Source organism: Chelonoidis abingdonii, chromosome 3 (assembly GCF_003597395.2).
Source record: "Chelonoidis abingdonii isolate Lonesome George chromosome 3, CheloAbing_2.0, whole genome shotgun sequence".
In the NCBI taxonomy this organism is placed as follows: domain Eukaryota; kingdom Metazoa; phylum Chordata; order Testudines; family Testudinidae; genus Chelonoidis; species Chelonoidis abingdonii.
In genome coordinates, this window is record NC_133771.1 from 8123658 (window position 1) to 8145855 (window position 22198).

At 42.1% G+C, this 22198-nt stretch overlaps 1 protein-coding gene across 1 annotated transcript in view; it reads right to left on the reverse strand.

Annotated features, from left to right (window-relative positions):
- The window catches only part of KIF13B (kinesin family member 13B), a 163615-nt gene that overhangs the window by 7849 nt on the left and 133568 nt on the right, over nt 1-22198 (reverse strand). Inside the window, exons 32-33 of the mRNA XM_075063590.1 lie at nt 5643-5705; nt 2144-3185 (exon numbers count right to left, since the gene is read on the reverse strand). Of these exons, the coding sequence (XP_074919691.1) occupies nt 2144-3185; nt 5643-5705 (1105 nt within the window). The remainder of the gene's footprint in view (nt 1-2143; nt 3186-5642; nt 5706-22198) is intronic.

Consider the following 22198-nt stretch of genomic DNA (forward strand, 5'->3'; position numbering starts at 1 on the left):
ACTACACTCCAACAGATGGGAGATATGAGATGAAATTTCCCCCACATATAGGGAATAGGGCAATCCAAACAATCTGTTCCTCTGACAGTCTGGCAGACAATCACCAACCATGTGTGAAGTAATAATAATTATTGGAGATATACCAATCTCCTAGAACTGGAAGGGACCTTGAAAGGTCATTGAGTCCATCCCCCTGCCTTCACTAGCAGGACCAACTATTGATTTTTGCCCCACATCCCTAAGTGGCCCCCTCAAGGATTGAACTCACAACCCTGGGTTTAGCACGCCAATGCTCAAACCACTGAGCTACCCCTCCCCGCAATGTACAAGAGCTTCAAGAAGATGAGAGACTGCTTGGGAGCAGGGGAAATAAGTTAACTCCTTAGCATTTGGTATTGAAGCTGGAAAAACAGGGGGGGCGGGCACATGGACTCTTATAACTGAGAGTTGGGGCTGGAACTTTGACAGAAGTCAGAACCAGAGATTGCTCTTTGGGACATGAAGCAGTGTGTGTCTTTTTTGTAAAACTTAAGCCGAGAATGCTGTATCTAGTTTAGTTTTTACCAAGCATAAATCCAGGTATGTTCAGACAAATATTTTAATTGGAACCCTCTTCTTTTTAATAAGCACTGTTTTATGGAAAGACCTGGTGCGTGTTTTGTGAGATGAGAGAGGGCAGCGTCACCTAGTCTAGTCTCCTAGGAGAAAGGCACCAAGGCAACCACATGGAGGGTAAAGTTCTGGAACCTAAATACTCCTCTCTTCGTGGACAAAGGCATGGTGAGGGTCCACTATTCCCATGACTAGAAAAAGATGAAAGTGTGTAATTTGCAAGGAGAGATCAAATAGGACAGAGGTGGAGGTGGCCTACCGGTAATACCAATTCTACACCTCTATTTGTATGTTTACAATTTATAAAAAGAGCACCCATGCGGTGCCCTTCGTAAACGTTAAAAAATTAGACTAAACAAACATGGCTGTCAACTCTCCCAGATCAAGTTAACCCAGTGACAATAAATATTGACCCCTTCTAATACCTAGACAGACTAGATCAGCATCACTCAACCTAGTCAGCATCAATCTCCTCATGGACAAAGGAAAAAAGGTGCACCTTGAAGGCTAATAAACTTGGGCTGTTATGGAGCTGAGGCGGAAGCAAATTCTAAAGGTTTGGGGCGATAGCATAGAATGGTCTGCTTGACAATCCCCTACTTTGTACCTTTCTCTCATTTTTTTCAGACCACTCATGCTGGGGCCACCATCTCTCTGTTCCACATCCTCAGCACACTGAGAACTGCTTGAGACCTATACATATTAACAGGCCTCCAGCAGGAGCAGCATCTTTTCCCCTTCACAGAAAAGCTTGCATCACCAGCAGCATCTCTGGAGGTCTGACATTGCTACTCCTGACTGATTGGCACTTTTTCAGATTGGAAATCAAACACCCCTCCTCATCCCCCATTAAATGATCAAGTCTATTCACTGGTGCTCGGTGCATGATTACTCCATGTTTATAATAAATATATATATACAAACACACACACATATACATACACACACACACGTATATATATATATATATATATATATATATCTATATATATATCTTGTGTGCTTTTTGCGGTCCAGTTTTAAACAATTTGGGAGAGATTATCCTTAATGTACATCTCGTCTTCTATTTAGTCCAAATTTTCCTTTCCTCATTTGCATTCCATGACTCCTGTTGCACCCATTCTGGTCCTCCCTAGAAAATTCCTCTTTCCTTGAGGTTTATATGTTTATATACTTGCAGATCGTTAGTATTGGGCTTTGCAGGGGAAGGTGAGGATTAGTAGTTTGAATGATTCATCAGGACACAAGAAACGAATACATTATTGAGGAGAGGGGGCTATGCGATGAGATCAGATACAGTCTACACTGGCAGAGGCACTCTGGGCCGACACATGTTAGTTAGAGACAGATTGAGGGAGATTCCAGTAATCAAGGTGATTTTTTTTTCTTGAACATCTAATCTACATAGCCTAGAACATTTTTTCCGATCATGAGCCCTCCCAGGTGTCATATGTAATCTGCCTGTTATGAATGGATATCAAGAGCTGTTTAGTATTTATCACATTGCAACCTGCCACAGAGCATATCTTACCTGAAGGCAAATCGAGTTCCACACCAACCCATGTCCCCTCTTGAAAATCAGTGGGGCCAACATATCTAATTGTGCCTGTCTTATTTGTGCCAACAGTGACATATTCTCCCTCTTTTAGCCATTCTGGGATTTCATTGGCATCTTCAGAATCAGAAGCCGCTTCCAGTTTTTCATCAGCTGTCTCCGCACCATTATGGCTCAACCCTTGTGCTGTCACCTGGTTCTTTTCTCTCTCCTCTTCCTCTGGGCTTGAAGAGCACCCAGAATCTCCCCCCAGCATGCATGTAAAAGATTTGAGCTCAGATGTCCTGACTTTTTGGATTTTGAATGGAGAGGCTGTAGCGTTGGGCTGCGACAAAAGGACGGGTTGTGGTTTGGGAGCTCTTGATTCTGAAGCAGAGGTGGGCTTTGTGTGGTCCTTTTCCCTGGCAGCTTGTCCCACTGACTCTCCAGCTGTTGAAGCCATTATCTGTTTGGTCAGCAGCGCTTTCTTTGGGATGGAGGTAGAAATGTAGCTTTTTGCATCAATGGCTATAGAGGCAACATCTAGTTCTTCACTCTGAGTCACGGGGGGGGCAAAGGACTTGGACTTTAGATGCTCATTACCATTCACATTGCTGCTGTCCTTAGGTCTCACATGGGCAGTACTGAGGTCAGAAGCAGCTTGATTATCTCTTTTAACAGCAGGGTAGCCCTCTGAAGCGCACTCTGTCTGCATTGAAATGTCAGTAGCAGAAGTTACTTGAACAGCTGGGGTGGGTGGGGAGATGCTGCTCACTGTAGATGTTTGACCACCTGTCTGAACAATCGCTTCGTTCAATGGAGTGAGCGCTTCAGACAGAGTCGCTGTTGAAACACTGTGAGAAAAGTAACCGCTTGAGGCTTCACTCAGGGGACTTGGAGGCCCCTCTTGGGAGTCCTGTGCCTGAATGTCTGTGGTATGCTGCTGTGAAGGCACTTTGGGCATCTTTTCTTGGTTCTTTTCTGCCTTTGTAGATTGCATGGCCATTTCAAATGGTTCTTTCCCCCCTTCTTGGTTAATCTGAAAAGATGACAAGTATGGGGTTATGGTATTCAAAACATCTGGGCTGATAATGCTGACATATGGCCTTCTGGAACTATCTAAACCTCAGCTTTATCCAAATCCCTGCACGTTTGCAGAGCTGGACGGGTGCTTGTTGATTTATAGCCAGTTTTACAAACCTGGTGGGATTATCAGTGCATTTCTTCCATTAATAAAAAAATAGTGTCCAGCAAAAGAAATATGTTCCCCAATATTTACTGAAAGATTATTTATATCACAGGAATGGTCATTTGCCTTTTGAACGTCAGGATTTATTTGAAATGTGAAACAGCCATGATCTATAAGTCTCTTACAGTTATTTGGCTTAACTCAGAATTGATAAATCATGCATTTCTAAGTAAACTGTCATTTATATCCCCGATTCCAAATGCCATTCCCCTCTCAGTACTGCCACCACCACATACTTTCAGAGTATGAAATTAACTGCACCACCGAGATTAACAGCCCATTTTAGTGATGTATTTCTTGGCTGTACAGTTTACTATATAGGATGGATCAATATCTTTTGCCAGCAAATGTACTCTAAAAGATTAGGATGTCTTTAAATCTTTTTCTGGGGGGCGGGGGTGTGTGCAAGAGGAAGGCAAACTTGTACATATTCTATTTACTAACTCACCTGTGTTTATTTTTGATTTCTGTTCTAAATTAGTATCCATTGGAGTGGAAAGTTACCTAGAGTTTTCAGATTTAGAGAGACAAAGTGGGTGATGTAATATCTTTTATTAGATCAACTTCTGTTGGTGAGAGACAAGCTCTGGAGCCAACTAAGCTCTTCTTCAGGTCTGGGACAGGTACTCCCAGCATCACAGCAAAATACAAAGTGAAACACATTGTTTGGCATAAGTAGTTAATACATGTTGTAAAGGACTATTCAAGGTACAGTGGCCCGTTAATACCTCTGCAGTCATAGGACAAAAAAGAGAGGGTTACTGGTTTACAAATTTTTCTAATAAGCCATAAATACAGTGTCTCTGTTCAGTCCATGACTTGTACTATCTAGCAGAGTAATGAATTTAAACTCCCAAGCTCCTCTTTTGAAAGAGTTGTGCAGGTTTCCTTTCAGGGTGAGGGCTGATAGGTCAGATATAGAGTGATCTAAGTGTTCACCACAGGTGATGTGTTGTTTTTGCCTTTTATCATTTTCCTGTGTGAGTGCATTCAAGAGCACAGCGATTGTCTGGTTTCACCCACACAGTTGCTACTGGGGCATTTAGTGCACTGGATAAGGTGTACCACATGTTGTGATAGGCATGATCCATCAATCATCCATCAAGGTGTGCCATGGGGAAGGGGGAGTTCCAACAAAAGATTTCATAAGCCATATGCTGACTGAGCATAGCAGGTAGCTTTCTGTAAGCAAATTAATTTATTTTTCAATCTGCAAGCCAAGATTTTTTTAAAAATTCCTCTCATAATCTGGAGACCTATGACATTGTCTCACTCACCTTTTTTCTTTTTGTTTCTTTTCTAAGATATTTTCTAGTGCTTTGCCCAGTCTAGTTTTAAGTGTCCCAAGTGATGGGACTTTCACTCTCCCTTGAGGAGACTGTTCTAAAGGAAACATAAGTGGCATTTAGAGAAAGTGGAATTTGATTGAATTACTGGTGCATCAGAATCAAAGGCTAGCCTTCTACTGCTGAGTGAAATGTAGTACAGAAAAGTTCCTGAAAATATTATGGTCAATTAAAATATATTTTTAGCTCCTTTATAGGGAAGGGTGCTGTACTGTAAATTTAGAAGCTCTATCCTTTCTTTGGGTTCTCCCTTTTATATAAGCTTTAACATACATTTTGTTAAGACAATATAAGCACAATAGGAGAAAACTGATCTGCTGCTCATAAGATTGAAATTCTGCTGAACTGTGGGAGATCATAAGAGTGCTTTCTCTGCAGGTTAGTGCTAGTCTTTTTCACTTCGATATCATGAATTAGAATGAAATGTATAACTGAGAATCAAATTAAACGTTCAGAATAAGGGATATATTCTGTAAAAGCAGCAAAGAGTCCTGTGGCACCTTATAGACTAACAGACGTTTTGGAGCATGAGCTTCCGTGGGTGAATACCCACTTCGCCGGATACAAACGGGTATATTCTGTTTATAGAAAGCACCTCAGTCCAGCACTTTGCCTTTTAAAGCAGCAGGCAGCTAAACTTCAGATACTTACCTGCTAATGCAATCATATGATTAGCAAGGTTTTCAAATATGAAAGTGTAATAAGCAATATAAGAGGAGAATTTAGCGGGACATAAAAAACCCATTCCAACTTACATTACAGTTAATTGTCTAAGTGACACAACAATAAAAGTGGAAGAGGTTTGACGTAATGATGCCAGCAATAGCCTTTGCATATAGCACTGTTGCTGTTTCCATTGGTTTCCAGTCACAAGATATTGTGGACAATGTAGTGTGCCTACCTGTTTTAACTTTGTAGCACTGGCATCAATGCTGGCAGACTGAACCATAATTCGTGGGACAGGCTGCAGGATAGAGAGAAAAAAAAGCAGCATTATTCACTTATAGGATTAAATATTGCTGAACTGGTTTAACTGAAGAGGAAAAGCTTTAAAATATGTATTTAAAATTCTGGGATAACAAATGGTCTTTAGTGACAAACTGGGCTTTCCTTTTTTTTAAAAATGGACTCTGCTGACCCACACTATACTAAGAGGGGACAAATGAATGTTGTCTTAAACCAGGTAATGAGAACGTCCCTGCATTTCCACACACATGCAACAGAGAGAACTACACAGGGCAAGGTTTTAAAGTGTAAATAAAAGGCCACAGAACAGCTGTTTCTCTGCCAGGCTGACCATTGAACAGATCACGGTTGGAAGCAAAAGGAAGAGTTGCCTATGCTATTTCAAGCTGACATCACTGAACAAGCAGACAGATTCGCTATTAGAAGTGGCCAAAATTCATCAGAAATTTCAACCTACTTACGTCCCCTGCCAAAATATTCTCCCCATCTACAACGTGAATCTTACAAGATTTTCAACACTGTGCGCTCTCTCTCAGTCTGTAAGAAACTAAATCCACAGAAGTTCGTTTTGAAAAGAGGCACCATAACTTACAACATGGAGGATGCTAAACTGAAAAATGTGAGCAAAGTGATTGAGGTTCTCTCTTTTATTGGACCAACTTCTGTTGGGGAGGGAAAGAGACAGAGAGGCTTTCAAGCTTACACAGAGCTCTCCTTCAGGTCTGGGAAACTAACAAAATGTCGCAGCTAAATACAAGATTTGAACAGATTGTTTAAGGTAAATAGTTAACGCATATTGCAAGGGTCCATTCAAGGTGATGTTAACATCCCTCCAGTTATAGGGAGGAAAGTAGGGTGGGGGGAGCCAGTTTGGTGACAGGGTGTGTGTGTGTGTGTGTTAATGGGTTACAGATTATTGTAATAAGTCATAAATCCAGTGTCTGTTTAGTCCATGATTTGTGCTGTCCAGCAGAGTAATAAATTTAAGCTCCCAGGTTCATCTTTTGAAAGTGTTGTGCAGGTTTCCTTTGAGGATGAGGACTTATAGGGTCAGATACAGAGTAATCACTTTGTGAAAAGTGTTCACCTACAGGTGATGTGGTGTCTGTGTCTTACTTTCCTGTGAGCTCATTCGAGAGCATAGTAATTCGCTCTGGAGGCATTTAGTGCACTGGATGAGGTACATCACGCGTAGTGATAGGCATGTGCAGGACCCATGGATCTTGAAACATGTATTGTGGAGGGTGTTGATCATTGTAGCAGTGGAGATATGGTCTGCAGAGTTTTGCATCTGTTTTTCTGGCAGGATCTGGTGCTGCTTTGACTTGGTGTGTCCTGGTCTGTGGGGAGCTTGCTTCTGATTATGAGCTTGGAGAGGTTGGGAAGTTGTTTGAAGGCCAGAAGAGGGGTTCAGGAAAAATTTATTTCAGGCTGGGGTCCCCACTGAGTGTGGGTTGTACTTGTTTGATGATACCCCATATGGTAGCTGGCAACTAGAGGTTTGTGGTCAGAGGGGATCTTACTTCTGTACTGAAGTAGGTTCTCTTGGGGTACTGGTGGCCCGTACCTCATCCAGTGCTCTAAATGCTCCAGTAGCATTGTCCTACATAAGAACATAATGAGAACAGATGGAAGGGAAGGGAGAAACGTTTGGAATGCCTTCCTTACAGCTGGGTGCTCAGAATGTTGATGTGCATCCTGGATTCCCGTGGGGTCCATGTTCAACTGTGTCATCTGCTTTCCCACGTGCGCTCCTCCACCGTTCCAGGGACGAGTCAGTGATGATCATTCTGTCTGGGGAGGATGGGAGCAAAGGGATCCTCACACAGACTTGTTGTGGGTCCATCCATCACTGAAGGGATGAGAGTACCTTGGCGGGAAACTGTTAGCATAAGGTTCATGGCATATTGCATGGGTGAGTGAACTCTCTGAAGCCACATCTGGAGGCAGCAAAGGTGAAGGTGGTGATGTATGTGCATGAGGCCATGTGGCCCAGGAGGGACAGGCAAATCCTGGCTGGGACAGGAGACTGTTGGCTCCGCAGGTGACGAGTTCTTGCAGAGACTAGAATCTGTCCCTTGGTAGGTAAGTTTGTGCTGTAACTGAGTCGATGGAGGCCCAGGGTGTGGGGTCCAAATTTGATTGTTCAACATTTATGCTGACTCCGAGGGAGGAACAGAGTCTGAGCAACATGGAGGTCAAGATCTGGGTTTTGCCTCTGGCTACTAGCAGTGTGATCCAGTGTGAACACAAGGATCCCATAATGCCTGAAGTGGGTCACCATAACAGTGAGAATTTTGGTGAAGACCTTGGGAGCAGTGGTGAGTCCAAATGGCAGGACTCTGTATTGAAAATTCTAAGGGCCTACTGTGAACCTCAGGAACGATGTGTGGGTCAGATCAATGTCTATGTGAAAATAGGTGTTCTGCATATCGAGAGCCGTAAACCACATGCCTTCTTCCAATGACAGAATGATGGCTGCTAATGTGACCAAACAAAACCTGGAACTGTGGATGACGTGATTGAGACAACAAAGATCCAGGATTGCTTTCCACGCACCCTTCTTTTTGGTATTAGGAAGTAAGTTAAATAGAACCCTGTTTCTTGATAATCCAGAGGAACCCACTCTATCTTCCCTCTTTGTAGGAAGATGTCTACCTTTAGGGTGAGGATGCTGTCGTGAGAGTGGTCCTTGAGGAGGGATAGGGGAGGGGGTTATGGATGAGGTAGTGTGATAAACTTGATTGTATAGCCATAATGGATGACATTTAGCACCCACTTGTCCATTATTATTGCACTCCAAGCTGGTAAGAAGACCCCTGAAGGGAGTGGGGTGGTTGTACAACAGCAGGCAAGGTAGCTGACAGCTCTCTTGGATTTCTCAGAAATCTCTTTTCTGAGAGGGTTGCATGTGTGATGAGGAAGGCTGTGAAGGCAGATCTGGAGGGTGAGATCACTGGGTCTTCTGGCGCTTCTGTGGTGGTTCTTGAGGCCTTTGATGGAAAAGCTAGGAAGTCCTGTACTGCTGTGTGGATGGTGGGTGATAGAATTTACGCTTGGGTGCAGGTGTGTAGATACCCAGTGAAGAAACTGTGGCTCTTGAATCCTTGAGGGTGTGGAGAGAATCATCCGTTTTCTGATTAAAAAGATGGGATTCAGCAAAAGGGAGGTCCTCAATGGTATTTTGTACTTTCTGGGCAAACCAGAGGAATGAAGCCACGATTCCCTCCACATGACAATGCTCGTAGCCATCGAGCACGAGGAAGTGTCTGCCTTGTCTACAGCTGATTGAAACACTGTCCTTGCCACCAGTAAGCCTTCCTCCAAGATTGACTGGAACTGGACCCCATCTTGTTGAGGTAGTTTTTCAGCAAAGTCCTCCACTTTGCTGTAGTTCAGGAAGTTGTATTTGGCAAGCAGTGCTTGATAATTCGAAATCCTGAACTGGAGGCTAGCTAAGGAGAAGATTTGTATCCCAGAAGGTCCAATCTGTTGGAGTGGAGTGTGGGAGCTGCTGTTTGGACCGCTGCATCGCAGCCTGTACCACAAAGGAATTGGGGTGTGGAGTGAAAAAAGAAATTCAGACCTCTTAGCTGGTACATAGTATTTTTTTTCTGCCCCTTGAGGTTAGGTGCACATGTGGCCGGAGTATGCCAAATTGTTTGAGCTGGTTGGAGGATGGAATTGTTGACTGGCAGAGCAACCTGATACTGACTGATTAGTGAAGGATGTACAAGAGTTGATGTTTTGTGTCTTGTACCTCCTCCAGGGGGATATGAAGTTCACCCACCACCCTCTGCAGGAGATCTTGGAATTGCTGAAAGTCATCTGAGGTGAGAGGGAAGGTGAAGTCTCTGCAGCATCTGATGAGGACAACAAAAAACAGTCCTGCTCCAGCTGTGCTTCTGGAATCGAATTCAGTAGTTCCTCCTCCATTATTGGCTCGGAGCATTCACTTGAGGGTGCTCTAGATAGGAAGAGAGGAAAAGTCTCCCTCACACAATGGGTGAGTTCTGACGGTGGGTACTGGGGCCAGAGTCCAGAAAAGGGGCCAGCATGACAGATTCGGAGGGTACTGCGGTGGGCCCCAGGGCATAGGGAACCAGTGGCTCCTCTGTGGTTGGACTGGAGGATATTGCCATGATATGGATGGCCTCTTCGGGTACTCATAGTGGCGGTAAGGGATGGGCAGCCGCTGCACTTCATCCGAATCCTGAGTAGGAAAATTTAGACACTGGTTCCATCAACAGTACTACTGAAGCCAGTGGAAGTATGTAGACCAGGGGTGGGCAAACTATGACCCAGGGGCTGCATCTGACCCTTCTGATGTTTTAATCCAGCTCTCGAGCACCCGCTCCTGTGCTCCAGCCAGGGAACGAGGTCAGGGTTTGCCCCACTCTGCGCATGCCGTGACTCTGTGTGGCTCCTGGAAGCAGCGGCATGTCCTTCCTCTGGCTCCTACATGTATGGGCAGCCAGGGGGCTCCGCATGCTGCCCCTGCCCCAAGTGCCGCCCCCGCAGCTCCCATTGGCTGGGAACCGAGGGCAATGGGAGCTGCAGGGACAGCACAGTGTGCAGAGCTGCCTGGTTGCACCTCTGCGTAGGAGCTTGAGTGAGGACATGCTGCTGCTTCCAGGAGCTGCTTGAGGTAAGCACCACCCAGAGCCTACACCCTGCCCCCTCCTGTGCCTCAACCCCCTGCCCCGCCCTGATCCCCCTTCTGCCCTCCGAACCCTTCGGTCCCAGACTGGAGCTCCCCCTTGCACCCCCAACCCCTCATACCCAGGCCCACCTCAGAGCCCACCCCCCAGCCTCAGCCTGGAGCCCCCTCCTGCACCCTGAACTCCTGATTTCTGGCCCCATCTCAGAGCCCACACCCCCACCTGAACCCCAACTCCCAATTTCTTGAGCATTCATGGCCCACCATACAACTTCCATACCCAGATATGGCCCTCCCCCGATGTAGACTATTGGCGGACGTGGTTAAGGGTGTCTTCACTGTGGCATGTCCTGGGTGGGAGATCTGGCCTCCCTAGAGGTGAATGGTAACAGAAGGCATGGAAATCTTGGCTCTCCCACAGCAAACAGTTCTTGGGGCTCCAGAGCCCTTCCCAATTTCCCTGGCCTTAATGATACTCTTTCTACAATGGGAACTGGCACCAGCATGGTGGACTTTCCCGGAGTGGGCGGATCCCATATCTTAAGGGGGGCTGACACTGATGTTGTGTTGGGCTCGGTACCTGGTACCAACAGATCTGCTGGTTTGTGTGGATTCTTGTCACGTCTATGCATCTCTGAGTGCGCTGCTTTCCCATGGCTGGTGCTTGTTGGAGGAAGACTTACTGCCATGTTTATGTGCATGCTTCCTTACCTCCAAACTAGGCCCCGACATGGGGTCCGTAGTGGTGGTACTGACAGAGCCAGACTCAGTCTCCATAGCCAGCAGCATTAATCCTGGCTGTATCAGGTGATGTACAGGGGAGTTCCCCAGCCTCGGTCCAAATGAGATCTTATGGTGACTTCCATGAGAAGTTTCTTGAAGCAGAAAGCCCACTCTTCTCAGGTATGGCTAGGGAAGGACTGACAGATACTTTACCAAGATGAAATGTGGGCTTTTCCCAAGCAGCATTGATGTTTATCACTGACCAAAGAGGAAGGAGGCACAGATTTTAAAGCCTAGGGTCTTTGGCATAGTTCAATAACCATGTGTATGTGTGTTGGGTGTTTACCCGGAAACAGATTCCCCCAAAGTCCTAATTCTACTCCAAATAACTACTAACACAGTAAAACAGCATAGGACTACTAAAACTATATACTGTACAACTAAACTCTTTTTAAAAGGTGTGTGACACACAAGAGGACAGTGGTAGTTTTGATCCGGACCATGAGGTGGTGAGAAGGAACTGGTGATGTGGTTGCTCTGTCCTGCCCTTTATTACTTTGGAGAAAACCATAAGGGAAGGGCACATGAGTGGACCAGTGGAAACTACTACTTGAAAAATCTCCAGTTCTGAACCCATGGTGCGCATATGTAAACGCTCAGTGGAATACAATAGGGATCATCACTCGAAGAAGTGAGAACTACTCCCATTCATCTCTATGAAGTAATGATTATTTAATTGTTGTCATTGTTAAGTATTTCACTTCTGATCAAAACATATTAAAAAGGAAATGTACTATCTTTAAATTATGCATAAGATCTGCACTTTTTACGGTGAGCAATGGCTCATTTTGGTGTCATAAATACGGTGGCATTTAGGAGAGTATCTTCTCTCCACCCACCAACCTGATCCCTGGAACTAAAAGGACAAGGAGTAAAGTCCAGGAAGTCATCTGAGCCTCACCAAGGAGGACCCAATCTGGAAGAGCCCAGCAGGGCACCTAACCCTCCTCTCCCACAACCAGACTCAGACTCCTCCACAGCAGCAGGGCCTGGTCTGATTGGTGAGAGGCCAGGCAACTCCCTCCCTGGCTTTAATGGCAACTGCTCCTCCCTCTGCTGGAGACTGTCTGCATCTCAACCTCTCTGAGGGGGAAGCCAAGTCTGGGGAACCCACCAGAAGATTAGTAATCATATTTAATATCTCTACTCCTTACAATCTACTGTGAGTGGCATCTCAAACAGGAGCAGCTAGGGAGAATGGCATCATTTTTCCCTCCTCATTCCTGGCTCAACCTTTCAAGTATTTACTAGAGCATAGTGCTTACCACTGAGAGTTATAATTATAAATCTACACAAGTACTGCTAGCGATTTAGGGTCTTGGAGAGGCAGCGTGTTCCAAGAGATAGGCATTCTGTTCTCTACTCTGGCAGTGACCCCATGTGTCACAACCTCTGCCTCAGTTTCCCCATCAATAAAATATAGATGTTATAATATCCTCTTTTGGAAAGTGCTTTGAGGTCTATAGACAAAAAATGCTATAGAAGTGATCACAGTGATCTTAAACAGTTTTCTTATTTTGATATTTCCCAGTTCCTTTATTTTTAGCATTATTCATCTGGCCTTCAAAAAAACAAAAACAAAAAAAAAAACAGAAAACCCCACACTTTCCTGTATTTTATCGAAAACCTTCAGACTTACAGGATGTAAACCCATAAAATGTAAAAGCCTTGTTGATATCAAACAACGAAAGAAATAAAACGGTTACACTTTAATCATTCCTCATCAACTGCTAAAATACCATTCTCCTCCTGAAAGCATGACACACACACAAACTCTTAAGATACCTTTGCCAGATAAGGTTAAAAGAAGTATGGAACGAAAAAGCAATTATAAAAAGTGGCACTTAACCAACTTTGCTGTTGACAGGAAACAGATCGGCAAGATGCTTTTTACTCTCGTCGGGTAGTAAAGGTATTAAAACAAATATTTGTTATGAACTGTAGTCTAGTTAGTTGGGGGGAAACAAGTATTACTGCAATTTATTACAATAACTTGTGTTTGTGAAAAGACATACACTGATGAAATATAGGTTTCTGCATCCAGCGCCACATTCTGCATTCAAATGCATGAGCATAGTTCCCACTGACGTAAAAGGTGGCTGCACATACATCTGAGAAGCAGAATCTGGTCCTTGGTCTATTCATTCAGGCCTCTCATACAGATAATTTCTGGCATATGATCTGCAATGAATTGACAAACCAGGACCAAAAGAGAATGTCGAAGCACCCAGTTTGGTAAAAGGTTCACAATAAGAGTTGCTAAACACAATTTGGTTTAGATTTTATAAAAAGAGAGTTATTCATGTTAAAAATATAAATAATAAATAAAAATAAATAAATAGGACATTTGGAGACTTCACAGCTGGATAGCCAATCACTATATTGTGACCTAGAAAAATCTACTATATACGTCCTATTAAACAGTTTTCTAGTTCATACATTTAAATATCAGATGAATTCTAACAATTAAGAGATTTACAATGATAAAAAGAAATATTAAGCCACTTTTTTAAAAAGTTGTTTGAAAAGAGATAGGATGGCTTTGGGGACTGGTAATGAGGAACAGAGCTTTTCAACTCTAGAAAAAAGAAGAACAGGAGTACTTGTGGCACCTTAGAGACTAACAAATTTATTTGAGCATAAGCTTATGCTCATATAAATTTGTTAGTCTCTAAGGTGCCACAAGTACTCCTGTCCTTTTTGCGGATACAGACTAACACGGCTGCTACTCTGAAACCTTTCAACTCTTCATCACTGGATTAAATCCTGAAATGCTTAGTTTTAAGCATGTGATTAGCTCCACTGAAGTTAACTTTAAGCACACAGGTAGACCTCTTAAACGCATACTTATGTGCTTTGCTAGACTGAGGCTGGAGTGCTCCAGATCTTACTATTAATCTTGGGCTTGATTCTGCAAGGTTTGTAGACCTACGTGAAGTGAGTTGGACTGAGAACACCAGATCCCAGCAGGCAGGTGATCATATCACAAAACCTTCCACCATAATAGGCACTTGTTTGCCTACTCACTGTATCAGAAGAGAGGGCAAGGACTGATTGGGCCAGAGATCCTAGAATTACCCTCCAATTTTGAGGTTGGCCCTTGAGGTCATGGTTAAAGCACACTAACAGGGCATTAATCAGGGAGTTTCCATTGCTGGTGCCTATGCTGCACCTTCTCTGAAGATGGGGATGGACTTCAGCTGCAAGGATTGTCAGTCTGACAGTACTACATTCACACAGCCATTTCAAAAAAGCTACTACAAAATTCTTTACTGGGGTATAACATGCAATAATAATTTCATTACATGTAAATTAGTCAGTTTGAGAACCTAAGATTTACTTTCATGAGCTATACACATGTATTTAGTGCTAAATTAATTATACATTGTTTCTTGTGCAATTAATTTATTTCATTCCCAATTCCAAGCAGAAAGATTAAAAGGGTAATTTGTAACAGGATTTTTAAAAGTTTCAGATTTTTTGAGTTTTACTAGTTTGCTTTAAAAATTAGCTTTACATAATCATTCTAATTAAAACTGTATTTAAAAGGATGATATGGGAAGCTGAATTAGGCAAGAAACTGAAGCTTTAACAACTCAGTCAACAAGAATTAGATGCATATTAGCGCAGTTGGCCATGAAGGATCTGTTGAGCCGTGCTGATTAAAGCACACAAATTATTATTAGAAATCCTGAAAAAAGCCTTTCAGATATATGTTTAAAAAAGGATTCTATGATGTCAAATTATTTATATTTGATTAGGGGACAGAATTCCTTTTAATCATGCTAAGCATCATGCACATCTATGGCACTACATAAATAATTGTATGTATGCCAGAGAAAGCCTCTCTGGGTGGGTTTCATTAATTGCAGTTCATTATTTTCTAGATTAGTTACTAAACCTGTGTCAGAAGGTCAAAGACAACAATTTTGTTAGCTGCTCTCCTCTCCTGTGCCATATCACTGCATTTCTGGAACACAACCAGAGAGCAATGAATTATGACATTAGAATACAGAAACTCAGACAAGAGATTCTTCTGACACAAAAATAAGTTTATTTCAGCAATTGCTAACAAAATCTATTCACCCAGGCATTCAGATACTTCTATGGCCTCCCTCATATTAGTATCTAGAGAGTGCAAGAAATGAGTCTTCATAAATATTTAAAAACCATTGAATAAGTTCACACTGGTCTGAGGAGTCTGATTTGCTACTGCAATGACAGAAGGTATGGACTGCACTTTGATATATACATTGTAAATACCAACACACGATACCTTAAAATGCCATTACATGTGCAGTTCAGAGAGACCAAAACGGTCACAACATGAAGAATAAATCTGTCTTGTTCAGACTATGGAATCAACAATATGCTAATAAAGAAATAAAGCTTCAGCTGCATGCACATAATATAATTAAGCATTTATATAGCTAGAAACTAGAAAGATGCAACCCCAACCCCTTCCTCCTCCACACATGTGGAATTTAAAATAATTAATTCTCCCCATCAACAATAAGACTGGAAAAAGCCATAAATTCTGCATGTGGCATCACTAACTTGTTTTAAGAATGAACAATGGAAAGTAAAGAGAGTGTTAAGTAATCACAAATGGTTAAAGAATATAGCTGCTTTTTAATTTACAAAATACTGGCAATTAATTTAAAGTCACCAGATTAGTCAGAGAGAATGTGTATTTTCTAACTTAAAAGTATATAAACAGCTTCACCAGCAGCCAATCTTTTAAGTATATAAACAGCTTCATCGGAAGCTGATCTGCTAGTTACATGAAGAATCCTATTATGTCAAATTAATTCAATCTAACTAATTAGAGAGCAGGAAGTTCTTTCAATTATTTTATGTGCTGTCTGAGAAACACACTTGAATACGAGAGCAGATTTCATTAATTGCAGTTCATTATTCTCCACATTAGTTACTAAACTTGCATCAGAAGGTCAAAGACTGCAATTTTGTCAGCTGCCACCAGCTTCACTGTAATGTCTTTGCGTTTCTGGAACCCAGACAGCTATTGATTACAAACAAAAAATGGAACTGGAAGAGACCATCTTGCTAAGGGAACACATACAAAAACGTATCTTACTTTAAGGCAGATGCCTACTTCAGCAAAAGCATATGGAGGAAATAATCTACTGTTAAGATAATTTTTGATAATTTTCAGAAAAAGTACTCAAAAACTTCTGCTGTTGCTGTAGATTAGTATTGGAGCTTTTCAAATTATGGCTTCATCCAAAGAAAATATGTTGAGCTTTGGGAACACACACTTACCCACCCTGTGAGGCCTGCTTAGTCATGGCGACGGAGAGGTACACACCTTGCACAGTAACTAGAGTTTGGGATGGGTGCTCCACTTCAATTATGCTTATACCCCAGGCATCTTTGATCGGAGATTTTTGGTAGTAGTGGCCACTTGGCCTGCGCACATGCCCTACACACCGTGGTGTTCTGCACTAAGGACATATAGGGCTGTACTGGCAAACTGTCCTCAGTTCCTTCTCCACCAAAGAGTCCTGTAGAGAAAACTCCAAAACAAAATGGAGGGACACTCATCTTGAAGAGCTCCAATTATTGCACAGGGTGACTAACATCTCCTCCTTTGAGTAGCGTCCTTAAGGGTGCTTCACTTCAGCTGACTTCAGAGCAGTATCCTCAACAGGAGGAGGGAGCTTCAGAGTCAAGTCCAATACTGAAGAGAAGACTGCATTCCCAAAGACAGCATTTGACCAGAAAGAATGAACCACTGTGTGGCACTTGGAAAATGTATGTACTGAAGACCAAGTTGCAGCCTTGCAGATCTCAACAGTGTGAACAATGTGAGAGAGGTAGAGACAGACCTCATGGAATGGGCTAATACTCTAAGAAGAGGTAAACTGGCATATTCATAAGAAGAAATAATACACCCTGAAATCCATCTGGCAAGTCTCTACATGGAGACTGTGGACATTTGGACCTGTCAGCTATTGACACAAACAGTCTTGGAGACTTTTTTAAATGATCCGATTCTGCTCAAATAAAAGGCCAACACCCACCTGATGCCTAGGGTATGCAAGGCAGCATCCTTCCTGCTCTGGTGCAGTTTCAGGAAGAAAACTGGGAGATGGATGACTTGATTGATATGAAATTCAAACAATACCTTAGATAGAAGTTTAGGATGTGAATGTGATGAGACTACCTTTCAAGGACACGGTAGACAACCTACGGCATGCATCCCAAAGGCGGCACACAGGCTGATTTTCAGTGGCACTCACCCTACCCAGGTCCTGGCCACCAGTCTGGGAGGACTCTGCATTTTAATTTAATTTAAATGAAGCTTCTTAAATGTTTTTAAAAACTTATTTACTTTACATACAATAGTTTAGTTATATATTATAGACTTATAGAAAAAGACCTTCTAAAAACGTTAAAATGTATTACCGGCACGTGAAACCTTAAATTAGAGTGAATAAATGAAGACTCGAGACACCATTTCTGAAAGGTTGCCGACCCCTGCTGTAAAGAAAGGATCCAATAATAAAGATCCCATTACCCCAACTCTTCGACCAGAAGTGATGGCCACCAAGAAAGCCATTTTCATGGATAGGTGAAGAAGGGAATAGATTTGAAAGGGGATTTCATGAGAAAATTTGAGTATGAAGTTTAAATCCCACACAGGAGTGGGTTCTCTAATATAAGGATAAAGGTTCCTCAATCTCATAATGAATTTTGTCATGGTGAATGAGCAAACACTGAGAATCTCTCAATTGGGGAATGAAAGACTGTGAGAACCACCAAGCGAACCCTGACAGAACTCATAGATAATTCTGACTAATTCCAGGAGATACTCAAGGGCAGCAGAAAGTGAAGAATGAATGGACAACAGATGTCACTGATCACACCAGTGGTGAAATCTTTTCCATTTCTGCAAGTAAGTATGATGCATAGATCTTTTCCTACTATTTAATAACATCTGCTATACCTCTGCAGAACAGGAAATCTCTATTTCTGAGAACCATTCATTAACCAAGACTGGAGGTGAAGAATTCCCAGGTTTGGACAGAGTCTGATTGGGATCTTGGGGGCGGGGGGAAGGTTAGAAATGGAGGAAAGACTCATAGCTGGACACACCAGGAAGAGTACCAGGGTTGTCTGGGCCACATTTGAACTATTACTATGATCTTGCCTTTGTCTTGCTTGATCTTGTTTACCACTTCCAATCTTAGGGCCACTGGACGAAAGGCATACAGAAGGCCTCTCATCTGCAAATGAGGAAAGCATCTCCCAGTGACTGAGGGCCCAAACCCCCTTTCAAGCAAAATAGTTTGCACGTCCTGTTTGTAATTGTGGCAGAGAGATCCACTTTTGGAATTCCTCAAGTCATGAAAATGTGATTGAGAATCTGAGAGTCGAACTCCCATTCGTAGTCCTGGAAGAGGTGCCTGCTGAGGTCACTGGCTTTAGTGTTCATATGCCCAGGAAGCCGGCTGCTGAAATTAGGACGTGGTTGGCTATACACCAGTTCCATAGCCTCAACGCTTCAGCACAAAGAGGAGTATCTCATTCCCCCTGTCAACTGATATAGAACATGCAGACTACACTGTCATGATTTTTGTGGATCTGTTGTGGACTAATGGGTCGAAGTGGATACAGGCATTCCTTACTGCCTTCACCTCCAGGAGGCTGATGTGTAACTGTGCCCTGAATGGTATGGATCCCTAAATGAACTCCCCACCTACCAGAGATGCATCTGTCATTATGGTGATGGTTAGGAAGACCTGGATGAATGGAACGCCTGCACAAGCATTCTGTAGGCTTTTCCATCCCTTGGGAATCTCATACGTGATAAGGGACTGACACCAGCTTGTTCAGGTTGTGTTTGTTCAGGGTATAAACTATCCTTAGCCAGTGCAGGAAATATCAAGGCATGACTTGGCATATTGTGTCACAAAGGTGCAAGCTGTCACATGTCCAAGTAATTGAAAGCAATTTCTTGTTAATGTCTGTGGACTGATTTGTATTTTTGAGATAAGGCCTTCCACTTCCTTTCAGAATCTATTAGACTCTATTGTCTAATAGATCTCGCTTTTCAATTAGTATCAACAAAAATTTCTAAAGTTTCCCTTTGCTTAATTTCATCTCTCATCTTCTATTTATATCCTTCAGAACTCTCCTAAGCAACCAGTCTCCCTCTTCTTTATTTACATTCAAATGCTTGTAGACATATCAGATCTTTACCCTTTATTTTTCCTTTAGTGAAGCTAAACTGGTTTAGATATTTTACTCTTCTCTCGTAAATCAGTCCCTCCAGCCTTTTAGTCATTTTTGTTGCTCTTCTCTAATTCCCTCCAATTTGTTGATTGCTTTCTGATAATAATAATTGTGTATTTATAGGGCACCCTATTCACTGCACGCAATATTCAAGGTGCACTCTGTACCAGAAAGAAGCCCATCAATTCCCTTTTAAGGGATGTATTGGAGGTAGCCGTGTTAGTCTGTATCCACAAAAACAACAAGGAGTCTGGTGGCACCTTAAAGACTAACAGATTTATTTGGGCATAAGCTTTCGTGGATAAAAAACCTCACTTCAGATGCATCATTTTAAGTGATGAAATTCCTTTGCAAGGGCCACTGTAATTTCACTATGCCTTTTTTTTTTTTTTTTTAAAGCAGTATTTTCTAGTTGGCCATTTGCTACCACTGCCGGCATTTCCATGATCTTCCCTGCCATTGGACATCAGAGTTTTGTCCTGCCACTGCACCAGCTGGTATTGTTCTAAGTTCGATATAGTTTTTTTCCCTGGCCATATCCTTTTTATTGTGTTTTAGTATTCGGTGGAATGTGCAACACCTCCCACTTCAGTAACATCTGCAGGAGTTAGCAAATTTACCATTTGCCTCTGCCAGATTAAAAAGGGCTTACAGCTGAACACCTGACACTGATGCCTGTAGCACCTCCTGCTCAATACACTGCCATTTATCACTAATGCGTTTGGTTTACATTCCTTCAGCCTGCATTTAGCCCAGGAGAGCAGGTTCATATCAGGCCCATTACAAATGAAGTGAAGTAAGATCATGCGAGTTACAATATCATTTACGTTTTCAAAAACAAGTCTTACTTCAACACTTGATATTTATCTGTTGGTGCAACACAGGAGGAAGCTAGCTCTATAGCTCTACTTCAGTTACTACTTTTTCTTCTATGTACTGCGGTTCCCAATGGGGATTAGGAAGCTTAGTTCATTTACTGACAGAGCAATGAAGAATATGTGTGTGTTTCTTATGGACAGCAGGTGACCTGACTTTGTAATGCAGCTGATTTGTTACATTAAGAAAACTAAAAGCATTAAGCTTGTATTAATTTCATTTTATTATATTGATCCAACGGTCTTGGAAAACCTTGGGTTGCTCTCCAATATAAACAAATGTTAGAAACTGTACATTCCTATTTATGCATTAGCATTTTATTTATTTTTATAGTCAGAAATAATATTTTCTCACATTCAAGTCCCTGTGCTGCACCCATCACTGGGGTATCTGAGCACTTCTATTATGCTATAATTTAAATACAAAGCTTCTTTAAACTGTTGGCTTTATAGTTAAAACAACTACTTCAAACAAATAATGTAACCAACTGATCTTGATCTGTAGGAGGGAGTGCAGACAAGAAACTTGAGTAGGTGTTAGGAAATTGGGACTTCTGAGTTCTAATTCTGGCTCTGCCATTGATTCAGTGCAACTTCCGGCAATTCACTTAAGGCTTGTTTAACCAGGGAGAAGCTCGAAAATTAATCCAAATTAATTAAAGGTGTGAATTTTAAGTGGATTTGTTGAACTGTGTATACATTCTCATTGAGAATTAAAGTGACCTTAGTTCAGGTTAGTTTAATTTAGCTATTTTATCTTTAATTCTGAATGAGAATGTCCACATGGGGATTTAAGGGTGTTTAACCCATTTAAAATTCACACCTTTAGTTAACTCAGATTAACGTTCCTGAGTGCCCCTGAGCGTACAAGTCCTTAGGCATCTTTACAAATCTCACTAGGCAGCTATTTACATTTGTAGGCACCTAAAATACTTTTAAAAATTTGGCCCTTTAACTTTCATTATATCCCCATTTTACAAGCAGGTAAACAAACTGAGATCAGAGTGGTTATCTCCTTGCCTCAGCTGTTGTAAAGCACTTCAACACTCTTGGATGAAAGGTAGCGTACATGTGGAAACATCATTATTAGGATAAAAACTGGGAGTAAACTACTTTTTTTTAATTTGTTTCCATTATTTTAGGGAGAAAAGACATTATGCAATGTGACCGCTTAAAGGAACACTCTCATTAAAAAGGTTATTTTTTAAAGACATCCTTATCTGTGTTTGTATCATCTAAGATTGTTAAAACAGAAACAATATTTAATATTTTAATGTATTTTTCCACCATTTATGCTCTTCAATTTCTTGCTGTATTTCTCTTGGCTTGAACAAAGACAAGAATGTGGTTAATTTTACTTTCTGATTTTCCATCTCTCAGGAACGTTTGAATCCCTACCATAAAAAGCTTTTCATGGAAGTTAAACAAAATTCATGAAAACATTTCTGAAAGTGCGCGTGCGCAGTGTCATTGTAACTGTGTCTGTCCCAGGATATTACAGATACAAGGTGGGCGAGGTAATAGAAGATATTACCTCACCTACCTTGACTCTCCAGTATACGTCTTTTCACACACTCTCACTACCTGTCCATGCATATTTTCAAACTAAACCTAAATTTGTTGTTCTAAGCTACCTGAGAGTTTAAGCCTGAAGCACCAAATCCGAGGGGACAACAGAGCCATCCAACTTCAGGGTATGTATACACTGAAAAACAAAACAAACCAACCCTGCATCAGGGAGTCTCAGAACCTGAGTCTATGGACTCAGTCTTGCAGGTTTCAAGCTACAGGGCTAAAATAGCTGTGAAAACATTCCTGCTTGGGCTGGAACTCAGATTCTGAATCCCGATAAGTAGAGTTGGTCTCAGACCTGAGCCAGAATGTCTACACAGCTATTTTTAATGCTGTAGCATG